We start from the raw sequence: 13,033 nt of genomic DNA on the forward strand, positions 1-13,033 counted from the left end.
TGAACTACTAATCATAGTTTTCATTCATATGAGGTATTTTTTTAATTGAATTTTCACATTTAAAGGTCGTTTCTACTTGTTATCCACCATTGAGTAGTTTAAGATACCATCCTCAGATATCAAGTAAGAGTGAAGTTGAAAGAGATTTCTTCAAAAAAAATAAGGATAAAATATATGAATTGGTGAGAGAAGAACAATTATGGAAAATACATTGAGTGAGACAGCGATTGAAAGCATCGATATTTCTGATGAGATGTTGAAAGAGATGAGAAAAACTTCAAACTACTGTGACATCTGTGGTAAATCATTTTCTCTAAAGAAATCTTTAACTGCTCACAAACGTATTCATACAGGAGTGAAACCATATCAGTGTAATATCTGTGGTAAAGCTTTTTATCGAAGTACTTATTTAACAATTCATATACGTACTCATACAGGAGAAAAGCCTTATCACTGTGATATCTGTGATAAATCATTTGCTCGGAGTCATCAGTTGACTGTCCATAAATACATTCACACAGGAGGGCAGCCATGTCACTGTGATATCTGTGGTAAATCATTGTCTTCAAACAGTAAATTAAAAGTGCACAAACGCTTCCATACAGGAGAGAAACCATTTCAGTGTGACATCTGTGGTAAATCATACTCTATTAGTAGTCATTTAACATCTCACAAATATTTTCATACAGGAGAGCAACCATACCACTGTGATATCTGTGGTAAATCTTTCTCTGCAAATAGTCAATTAACTATACACAAACGCATTCATACAGGAGAAAAGCCGTATCACTGTGATATCTGTGGCAAAACCTTATCTGACCCACGTAACTTGAATAGTCATAAACGTGTTCACACAGGAGAGAAACGGTATCTTTGTGATGTCTGTGGTAAATCATTCTCTCGTGGTGGACATTTAACTGCTCACAAATGCATTCACACTGGAAAGAAGCCACATGCGTGTGATATCTGTGGTAAATCATTCTCTACAAGTTCTGAATTAACTGCTCACATACGCATTCATACAGGAGACAAGCCTTATTCCTGTGATATCTGTGACAAGTCATTTTCTCGTAGAGAATCATTATCTGCTCACAAACGAATTCATACTGGTGAGAAGCCACATCACTGTGATATCTGTGGTAAATCATTCACAACATCAACTAACTTAACTAAACACATACGCAGTCATACAGGGGAGAAGCCATACTGTTGCGATATCTGTGGTAAATCATATACTACAGCAAGTAGTTTAACTACACACAAACACATTCACACAGGAAAGAAACCATATCACTGTGATGTCTGTGGGACATCATTTTCTCAGAAACGTGGCTTAATGGTGCATGTTTGTATTGATTCTGAAGAATAACTGTCAGTGTCTGAAGATATGCAATGAAGAAATACCTAACCATAGATGCATTCACAGAAGGTAGACACGACTATCTTTCATGACTGAATTCAGTTTGATATTTTTAGTAAAAATAATTTCAGAATATACTTCTATATTTTGTAGCTTAATTATTTCCTGATGGAAACAACAGTAGATTTATTGGACACTGTGGGTAAATAACTGAGAAGTGTATTCTTATACATCTTCAGTGGCCACTCTGTACAGGTATTATGTTGGAATGATGTGGTGCTGCAATATCTGGATGGATGGATAGGCCACACCTTAAGAAAACCAAAATCCTAACCTGAAATCCTCGAAGGCGGGTTATGAAAAAGTAAGGATCCATCTGGAAAGAAGAAAATATTTCATACCCCTTCGGAATATAAGTATGATGTCTTATTTATAGTCTTTGTTTTCTATATATTCATTCATGTATATACTCCATCGAATTAACAAAAGTAATGACTTCAACAATTTCTATCGGATAGTTTTTCGGTGAACCTGACAGTATTTTTGGTGTTTGTACATAATCTTCTCTATATTCATTCATGTATCTATTCCTATATCCTGTGAAAAATGTTATGTATTTTTCTGAACAATGGAATGTTTCATGCTTTAGATAATAAAATAAAGACTTATTAATTTGTCTTAGTATCAACTTTGTAAAAACATGTTCGTTCTATTGTATAATCCTACAAAAAAAAAAGGAATGATCTTCAACAAAGTATTTCTATCAGAGATATTTTTAGTATCGACCAGAAAGTATTTCTGATGCTGATTTCAAAACCTTCATTTTCGCAGCAGCATGTATGATTTTTGTGACAGAATTTTTTAATGATTATAATTGAAATATTTTTTTGATCATACTATTGCTATTTTAATAATGTCTTGTGATTATAAAAGTCATCTTGACATTTTCTTTTATAGGAGAGTATTGTAGTTCGCTTGAAGCATTGTGTATTGTTTGTTAAGAATAAAAAGTTTAGAATGGTATAACAATGCACTATAGAACAAAAAATGGACTATATACCTGTTGTAATTTGGTTATCTATAGTCCAATGATATTTTGGAATTACAATTCCTTCTTCAGATCTTCTTTGCTGGAGTCTCTGCTATTTTCTTTTATGTTTGTGGTACTAAGGCACACTAGTGGACTATTGCAACAGATCTTATGAAATATTCTAGATTTAATTTTGTTATATAAGTGACCAAGACAAATAGTGGCCACCACATTGAATCTATTCTGCCTGTTCAAATAGACTACATGACTGATTTGACTGATTATATCACAAGAAAGGTAATCAGTGTCTTTTGCTTGACTCAATCTATAGAGAAAACATAAATATCATATCTACTTCTCTCTCTAAGGAGCATAGGCCATCTAATTTTTCTCCACTATTCTCAGTTCTGGGCTGTCTTTTCTGCTTCTATCCAGTTAGATCTCTATTTTCTCAGGTATATCTCAATATCCCATCTCCTTTGTTGGTTGTAGGTCAGGGCCTGATATGTAATGCAAGATGTTGGTTTCCTTAACGTATAGCCATCCTTTCAGATTTTGCTGCACCATTTCATATGTTGTCCTGAGGAAAAGGCTTCCTGTCCCAGATCTTGGTGTTTTGAATTGTCATTGATGCTTTTGTAATTTTGCATTATTCAAGGTAGAGATGTTGGCCTTATGCAAACTCATTTTTACCCCTGGGAAGAGTGTGTCCCTTATTATTCTGTCTGTTTTCTATTGACCTGTTCAGCATGAGGCCATACCAGAAGCTTATGCTCTGCTGGTATAGCTATCTGTGTCACTGAGGCACAGAAGCCTTCACACCACATCAAAGACTGGACCTTGTGGTGGGGAAATCATCACAGTGTCTGCTAATTGTGTAATTTTAATGTAATTAAATGTGTCTGTTTAAATGTATATTCTGCATGCTGACCAAGGTGACATGATGGCCCAATGCTCATTTCCTTACCCTCATGTGATGGATTAATTTTTAAATATGAGGAAATGGAGGTTAATGAATATACAATTAGTGGAAGTGCTGGACTTTTTTTTACTGGTCCTCAATTACATAAATGAAGAAAATATGGAGCCTAGGTTATTTATTGTTGAGCATTTTATGTTGGCAGAGCTTCTCACTTGAAAGAAGGTAACTGACTTGACCAAAGTGTACAAGTGAGTCACTATCCAAAATAGAAAATTTAATTTAATCAACATGCTTTGCAACAGATGGTTCACTCTGCTATTACAATGACGTCAGCGTTCACACAGAGTTGTCTCATTCTTCTAGAGCCTCTTTGATTTGATCCATCACAAGCTTGAAAGCAGCTCTGCAGCATAATGGTCACATCATGCCATACACTCCTGTAGCTCACTTTGTCTAAATATGATGCAATAACATGGATATACTGCTTGATACCATTCAATATCATATTCAATAGAATCTCAGTGCCAAGTGATTGCCATACTAATAGTCATGCTAGCAGAATTTACAAAATATTGTCTTATGTCTATAAGTTTGTAATACTACCACAGATCACTATATTAAGTGAGACTGGCCACTAAAGTCACTTTATGTTCCAGGAGTGACCATTGTCCAGTTTACTTAAGTGGATACCAAGAAAATATTTCTACCACCTCTTCTTATTAAATGTAGCTCGAGAAAAGATTTCCCTAAAAGCAACAAATAAAGTCATTTCAAGAGGATTTCAGTGACTTTTAAGAAAACTCTCAAATCTTAGTGTGATAAAATCATTAACTTTGTAATTTTTGTGGAACCACAAAATAGGAGGTGTTTAAACGACATCAGAATTTAATCATTTCCTTAATATGTGGTAATTACAACTTATCAGTCTTTTAAATGGTTATGCACAAAATTCTGTGATCAATAACACATCTCTTTCTTTAATATTCAGATCTGACACTGAAAATGATATGGAACTCTTCCTAGATTTCAATTTTGACAATGCTTTATTAACTTGAAACTACATCCTTAATTTGCTCATTTTACAAACATTCAGATGATATATCTGGACAAGTGTGCATAGATACCCACATCATCTGACCTTCAAGTCTTTCAATTCAGATTTCTCATTACTCTTCCTTAGTGACTTTCCTCCTCATTTCTGTTGATATAGTGAAGGATTAGTGGTTAGGGCATTCAGCTTGAGAGACCTTATAGCATGATTGAGGAACATCATTCAAATAATAAATAAATTTCACCTTCCACACATACATTTGGACACATATCAAAAGGTAGTCTAAAGAAAACCTCTCTCTAGCATATTGCTCTATAAAAACGTAGCAGTGAAATCTGGAGTCTGCATTTGCCAATTCCTTTCTCATGTAAGTCAACATTACTTGCTGCATAGCTTTATGGCTGCATGTGGGAGAATCTCTTTTTTAGATTACTTGAATCTTCTTTATAACTATGTGGAATAAGATAAGTCTCCATTATCCTTGCATTTTTCATTAATCATTCATCTTGTTGGTATAGTTTCTTTTTTTTTTTTAAACTAATGTTGCAGTATGTTTTCATATATATATATATATATCAAGATTCTTCATGTTTTATGTGTCTTATTGCTTATTATCAATTACTACTTTTTCTCATTTCTGCCCTGCAGTAAGTAACTCTACGTTTTCATGATCATTTATCTTTTTGTAGTTATTGTGAAACTCACACCCAGTGTCATTTAACGGAAAATTCAACTGGCAGTTCCAAAATATATCCACATTAAAAATATATTCCTAGTGGTCTCTTTCATTTTCTTTGCTTTAATTAATCTAGTAGCAGTAGAATCCAAAATTTGCAAATACATTCCTTCTGATTAAGACAAACTGTGTCATGAAACTTATTCCCCAGAGAGAAACCCACCTCTGGTCTCAGTGGAGGTCTTCTAAACTTACAACAAATTTCTTTATTTTTAGCCTTCTTCCTCATCTCAGCATTGGACCCCAGGTTCAAATTTCTCAAATAAAATGTTTGATGTTTTACCATCTTCTAACAGTTGGTTAGTTAAAGGAATATTTAGTGTGTGAAGTTGCTAATAAAAACGTCAACACTTCAGTAATTGGACTGAATATTAATCCAATAACGATGAAATACCTCTATGCAGTTAAAGACAATAACACTCATTCTGTGTGAATAGCTTCAAGTTTTATTCTGACAAGTGATAAATGAATGCGTTCAGTGAGTATACAATGTTCAATAAAGATTTCTGGAAAGAAGAAAGGTTTTGAACAACTTGCTATGTTCCATGATGACCGAGTAAATAGAAATAAATCAAGCTACGAGATTTACTTTCCACAGGCACTAGACGTAGAATACCATGATGAGCTAATGACTGGAAATCGGAAATCGAATTCATGTGTCTGGCTCTCTCTAGGTCGTGGGGGAACTTGTTGTGCCTTGAAGAAGCAGTTATAGAAGAGGCTGATTTAAGCGGGAATGCTGCTTAAATAGGTGATGTGCTACTTGTGACCTCCTGTGTGTTATTTTGAAGTTACATGTGGTAGGGGAGTTAATCAAGTTTACCAATAATTTTCTGGAATCTTCTAGAATGTTTGATCAGGAGAGATAACTGTCGTTGATTCCCAATGAATCTGTTTCAATTAGCGTTGTCTAGAAATACAATAGTGACCTAATAATGTGTTTTCCTCTACCACTACTTGACAGTGTTGGATTGTTCAATCCCTGTAACTTGGCAGTTCAGCAAAACAGACTGACAGAATAATTACTGGGGTCAATTTGAGAAAACCTTTCAATGTTGGTGCCCCAGCATGGCCACAGTCCAACAACTAAAGCAGGTAAAAGAAGGCAATAGATAAACACTAGATAAATTGACTGTCTTGTAAAACTGGACATTAAGAGTGTATCAAGAACATATTTCCAGCCTCTAACCAGTAAATATACTGATTCCTCTCTTTACTAGTCTCTAATGGACACTGCTCTACAGAGCTTGTTGAATTGTGCCACTTTCACTCAGGTATTCCTATTCCATCACGCTTGTTGTATCCAAGAATATTTATTAGATAAGTAAATTAATGTACAAAAGACCAACAACATATAACATATATATCTTATATAATGTGATAAAATGTTTTCTTCTATCACTTGTATATTTATTACTAACAAAATTACACAGTGATGTAATGCCTGATTTATGAGAATACATTTCTCAGTTACATACAATAGACCAAATACATCTTACCTCCCCTCATGTACTATGTTATCTTATATATTCTGAAACGATATTATTACCAAAAACTATCAAAGCAATAAGTTATCTCATGAATGTACATAGCTGTAGTTAAATAAAATATAGTTTTCATTGATAGGTTTGTCTATTTTCCTCTGCAAATATATTTATGGTTAGGTATTTTTTATAGCATATCTTCCTCCATTGGCAGTTATTCTTCTGTATGAATAAATACATGTGTAGTTAAATGACGTTTCTGAGAAAATGATTTACCACAGACATCACAGTGATATGGTTTCTCTCCTGTATGAATGCGTTTGTGAGTAGTTAAGTCACCACTTCCAAAAATGATTTACCACAAATATCACAGAGATATGGCTTTTCTCCTGTATGAATACGTTTGTGACTAGTTAAGTTACCTGGGTCAGATAATGATTTGCCACAGATATCACAGTGATATGGCTTTTCTCCTGTGTGTATGCGTTTGTGAATAGTTAATTGACTATGACGAGAGAATGATTTACCACAAATATCACAATGATACGGTTTCTCTCCAGTATGAATGCGTTTGTGAGTGGTTAAGTCACCACTGTGAGTAAATGATTTACCACAGATATCACAGAGATATGGCTTCTCTCCAGTATGAATATATTTATGAGTGGTTAAATGACCTCTTCCAGAGAAAGATTTATCACAGATGTCACAGTGATAGGGCTTTTCTCCTGTATGAATGCGTTTGTGTCTAGTTAAATCACTACTTACTGAGAATGATTTACCACAGATAATGCAGTGATATGGCCTCTCTCCTGTATGAATTCGTTTATGAATAGTTAAAGCATTTCTGTGAGAGAAGGATTTACCACAGATGACACAGTGGTATGGTTTCTCTCCTGTATGAGTACGTATGTGAGTACTTAAATCCACAGATGTTACAGTGATATGGCTTTTCACCTGTATGAATGTGTTTGTGGTTAGTCAAATGACTACTTACAATGAATGATTTGCCACAGATATCACAGTAATAAGGTTTTCCTCCAGTATGAATATGTTTGTGTATAGTTAGAGCATTTCTATAAGTGAATGATTTACCGCAGATATCACAGTGATATGGTTTTTCTCCTGTATGAATGCATTTGTGCATATCTAATGCATTACTATAAGAGAATTGCTTACCACAGATAGCACATGAATATGGCTTCTCTCCTGTATGAATATATTGGTGTTTATTTAAATTACTACTTCCAGAGAATGATTTGCCACAGATATCACAATGATATGGCTTCTCTCCTGTATGAATACGTTTGTGAGTAGTTAACTCACTACTTCCAGAAAATGATTTACCACAGATTACACAGTGATGGGGTTTCTTGCCTGTGTGAATGCACTTGTGTTTATTTAAGTCACTGCTTGTAGAGAATGATTTACCACATATATCACAGGAAAATGGTTTCTCTCCAATATGAATATGCTTGTGTTTAGTTAAGCCTTCATTTCGAGAAAATGATTTACTACAGAAATCACAGCAATATGGCTTGATTCCTGTATGAATGCTTTTGTGAAAAATTAAATGAATACGTTGAGAAAAAGGTTTTCCACAGACTTCACAGTGATAAGGTTTTTCTCCTGTATGAATGATTTTGTGTCTAGTCAAGTGACCTGTTACAGAGAATGATTTACCACAGATATCACAGCAATACGGCTTCTCTCCTGTATGAATACGTTTGTGTGTAGTTAAGTTTCCTGTTTCAGAAAATGATTTACCACAGATATCACAGTGATATGGCTTCTCCCCTGTATGAATGCGTTTATGTATAGTTAAAGCATTTCTCTGAGAGAAGGACGATCCACAGATATCACAGTGATATGGCTTTTCTTGTGTATGGATACTTCTATGAGTAGTTAGGTGACTGGTTTGAAAGAATGATTCACCACATATGTCACGGTGGTATGATGTTTTTTCTGTCTCTTTTAGCATCTCAGAAGCAAAATCAATCCTTTCAGGCTCTGTTTTAACTTTTACTGGTATCTCACATAGTTCATTTTCCATAATTATTATTCACTCACCACTTCTTTAATATTTATATTTTCTCCTATGAAATTTTCACCAACTTTGCTCATTGGTGATATTTGAAAATGTCAGCAAATTTAAGTTTAATTAGAATGCAAATTACTTTTGTAGACCTTGTACACAATTTGAATATTTCAGTTGACAGGAAATATTTAGGAAGAGATTTAATAAAGTCAAGGTGGTATGTTTTCTGTATAACATCTTCTCTTAGTCTTTAAATGATGATAAACATTGATGATACTATCCAAAGTAAAATATTCTTGTGCCAGTGTCATCTGATATTCCTGAAATAGTAGAGAATCACTATAAGATAAAAGAAATACAAGTAGAGATTCAACAGTGGGAAATTTACAACATTTCTATACTGATAAACTAGAGATGTAAACTTCTATTTGCACTTTACTTTTTGTAAACATTATAAAAATTAAAGTCCAGGAAAATTAACTTGTAATGATAACACATATTTAAGCTGAAAATCTACATTGCAAAAAAGAATATACAGCTGTGTAGTGACAATTCAATAAATCTTCATTGAATTATCAAAACCATGTACTGGATTATTTATGAAACATTGCTATAGTTTATCTTTATCGAATATTTCTTTGATCCTACAAATTAACATAGCATAATCTTTTAACTCCATAATTTTTAATTTGTCTTTTCATGAACAGGCATAAACATGGGAATGTAGTTAAGAAGTCTACTTCCCAATTATATCAGTTGCTTCTGATAGGACCCTATGGCAGAGATACTTGAGGACTCTGCCCCAACAAGTTGTAGACCAAGAAAGAGAGAGTTGGATAATATTGCACATTATTGAACCATGGACAAAATCTCAAATCTTAGCTGTTGTTCTGCCTCACCATGCCATTAACCCACTGGTTTACTGGGTCTCCCACTTCGAGGTTCAGTAAAAAATGAGATACTTAAATCTAACACAGCATCAGATCATTATTGAGAATAGATTTAAATAAAAATCCCATTTTTAAGCTTGTTCTTGCTGCTGCAGAGACGACCTTCTGAATAAAAGTATTTATAATTAGTTCAATAGCATTGCAAGATGATAGAGGTTTCAATCTCCACTTATTAAAGTTTTTTTTGAAACCATTGTTAAAAAAAAAAAAAAAATTAAAATGAAAAATCTTACACTCTGGTCTGACTTGAACCCACTACCAGATTATGCAGGATGTCCTATCACTGCTTATTTATCTTTGTCTTTACTTACATTGGGTGCCCTGTTAATTTCTGTGGAAAATAAGATAATTAAATCTACCACAGCACCAAATCAATAATAAAAATAGATTTAAATATCTCATTTTTAATCTGTTTTTCAGGTGTTGGTTTGATGGCCTAATGGTTAAAGGTGTTAGTAATTTAACTAACACCCTTGTATGAAGGTAGAGGTTTCAATTTCTATCTAGAAATTTTTAAAATTTTTAAAAAATATTTTTGTATAAACGAAAAAAAAAATAAAAAGACTCTTACCTTCTTCCCCCATCCTGACCAGGTTTGAACCCAGGACAGGACACTTCAGAATGTCCCCCTCACCCGGCTCATCTACACTCACCTTTACCCCCCAATAATTGCTGTCAAAAATGAGCTACTTAAATCTATAATTGCGTCCAATCAATAATAAAAGTAGATTTAAATATCTCATCTTTCCCAGCACACACACACACAACTGGCTTCTTTCAGTTTCTGTCTACCAAATCCACTCACAAGTCTTTGGCCAGTCTGAGCCTACAGAAAAAGACTTGTCCAAGATGCCAAATAGTGGGACTCAACCCAGAAAGGTTCGGAAGCAAGATTCTTACCATACAGCCACTCCTACATTTATTATTATTATATAATTTTATATTTTTGCAGATGTAGAAACAAAAAGTAAGTGAAAAACCATTTGGCTTTGCTCAGGATGGTATTGAACCCTGGCCAGAAACTCCAGTATGTCCTCTGCTGCTGGTTATCTACACCTTTACCTACAAGGACCTAGACTCCCAATGAAATGCTCTCAAAAATTAAGATATTTAACTTTTTGCCATTCACACTATCCCATCATAAGTAATTCTGTTATTCTTTTACTCAGTTGACTGTGGCCATGCTGCAGCACCACCTTAAATAGTTTTAGTGGAAGAAATTGACCTCAGGACTCATCTTTTAAGTCTACACATACACACACATACATATCTTCTATCTTTTACTTGCCTAAGTTATTAGACTGCAGCCATCCTGGGGCACGACCTTCAAGAATTTTTAGTCAATTGAATCAAGCCAAGTACTTTCTCTTTTTAAGTCTGGTACTCATTCTATCAGTCCCTTTTGCTGAACTGCTATGCTATATACATACATTTTATATATATATATATATATATATATATATATATATATATATATACATTGTTCTTAAAATATTCTCTAATTATAAACAAGATGGACACTACATAGTTAGTGTCAAAACAAGAATATGGAAGTGATATTAAATACAAAGAGCCCCAAACATTGTATTGATTGAAAAAGATCAAAAAACGACTGAAGAAAATAAACCAAAAATACCTCTTAAATCGCAGGTATTGTTAGAAAGTTAATGAGAGTGGTCATATGTTGTGATGAATGGAGAAGAATACATATAAAAGGTATGTGTGGATAGATAACTGGTGAATATGGTTTGTTTTCTATAACTCTATTTCCCAAGTTTTATTCTTCCGAAACATTTCGTCCGTTTAATTTTTTTTGTTTATGTAGGTCTTCCTCTCATCATAACAGCCAGAAGTCAATACCCGGTTGAGCATGCGCATAGAGAAGTGTTACTGGCGAATTATGTCGTACTAACACTCTTTTATATTTATATATTTATTTTTTTTATAACCATCAGGTCAGGAGATATGAGAGGTCCTTCATCACTACATATGACCACTCACATTAACTTCCTAACAATAGCAGCGATTTAAGCGACGTATTTTTTTGTTTATATTATTTTCTTCATTCAGTCATTTTTTGATCTTTTTGCAACGTGGCATAACTAAAGATTCTGCCCGCCACCGGCTTTGGATGATCATAACTTTCAGAAAAATGGATATTTTGCAATGAAATTCTCTACGAATATGATGTAGATTCCGAATATGCATTTGGGGTGGGTATTTTAGGAGGGGTGGAGAATTTTAGAAAATCCACCTCGTTTTGATTACGCTAGTCACGTTTTGATACACTAGCCTCGTTCTGAGCCATATACAAGCCACAACCTTAGTTTCCTAAAGGGGCTCTGGTTGAAGGTACACCACGAATCATCTCCCACATTTGCTACTCGTATCTTAGTGAAAACATGTCTGTCTACATCAACATAGAATCTATGGGTTTGTAAATGAAAATATTTTATTATCGCACACACACACACATGTATACATACTGTTAGTACAAGTTTTATATGTTGCTTCTCCTCTCAGTGTAAAAGGAAACTTTTCTTTGTACATAACGCACGTATTTTGTATCATATATGCTTCTACCACAAAAGGTGAACGCTGTAAATGTTCTATAGTAATTAAATATTACCCCCCCCCCCATCTGATAACACGTACTTGAACGGCCGACGACAACCGCTATACGGTAGTACGTCATATGCTATATTTCTTCATTACTCGCAGGGGGCAAAACACAGAAGGGATCATATACAAGGACACAAGACGAGACAAACATGAATGGGTGAAAACGGATGTAAAGGTTAAATGAAACGTAAAATGAATGATGTAATGACGCTCGGCCCCACGCCCGGACACTTTCGTTTCACTTTTGATTACTTTTTACAAATGTGTGATACATTAATATTTATTTCTTTATTGCCCACAGGGGGCTAAACGTAGAGGGGAGAGACAAACGGATGGAGTCGATTACATCGACCCAGTGTCCTATACATGGGAATTCGTGTGATTATAGAAAAAAGGTTTATTTTTATTCAACCTTTTTAAATATTACAAACTCTTTGAAATCACAAATTAGGCTTTTCCTCCGGAACTTGGATGAATTAAAATAAACCCTTTTTCCATAATTACATGAATTCCTGTGTGTAGAATACAAATTCACAAAGGTTTTCTGAAAATTCAAAAGTATAGAAAATGTTATGAAAGGTTAAAAGGGAGGCTTAAACCTTTCATGCTTTTGAGATCCATAAAAATATGTACTCTGGTCAATATAATTGACTTTCCCCATCCCCAGATTTTCAGGCCTTGTGCCTATATTAGAAAGGATTTTCCATTGTTCTTCAGGTGGGGAGTAGTCAAAATCCTTAGTCCATCAGATAAAATGCTTCGCAGCATTTTGTCTCTCCCTTTGCACACCTCATTGAGGTCTGCTTTGTCTTTCACTGTTTTGGGGTTCTTAAAATGAAGCGC

General features: G+C 34.3%; 3 protein-coding genes across 4 annotated transcripts in view; 2 read left to right on the forward strand and 1 right to left on the reverse strand.

Annotated features, from left to right (window-relative positions):
* The window catches only part of LOC106868788 (UBX domain-containing protein 11), a 147,774-nt gene that overhangs the window by 97,288 nt on the left and 37,453 nt on the right, over positions 1-13,033 (forward strand). The gene's annotated exons all lie outside the window — the stretch shown is intronic.
* LOC128247011 (zinc finger protein 239-like) lies at positions 40-2,032 on the forward strand. Its single transcript, XM_052975550.1, has one exon. It carries the CDS (start codon positions 200-202, stop codon positions 1,367-1,369), a length of 1,170 nt encoding a protein of 389 aa, XP_052831510.1. The 5' UTR covers positions 40-199; the 3' UTR covers positions 1,370-2,032.
* Positions 6,462-11,449, reverse strand: LOC106868792 (zinc finger protein 708). 2 transcript variants are annotated; one of them, XM_014914210.2, is made up of 2 exons: positions 11,205-11,449; positions 6,462-8,938 (listed from the first exon to the last, which is right to left on the reverse strand). In XM_014914210.2, exon 2 carries the CDS (start codon positions 8,631-8,633, stop codon positions 7,443-7,445), a length of 1,191 nt encoding a protein of 396 aa, XP_014769696.1. In that variant the 5' UTR covers positions 8,634-8,938; positions 11,205-11,449; the 3' UTR covers positions 6,462-7,442. The 2 variants fall into 2 exon arrangements, with proteins under 2 accessions (XP_014769696.1, XP_014769697.1); XM_014914211.2 differs by lacking the exon at positions 11,205-11,449 and adding an exon at positions 10,140-10,999.

Source organism: Octopus bimaculoides, chromosome 21 (genome assembly GCF_001194135.2).
Source record: "Octopus bimaculoides isolate UCB-OBI-ISO-001 chromosome 21, ASM119413v2, whole genome shotgun sequence".
NCBI lineage: Eukaryota > Metazoa > Mollusca > Cephalopoda > Octopoda > Octopodidae > Octopus > Octopus bimaculoides.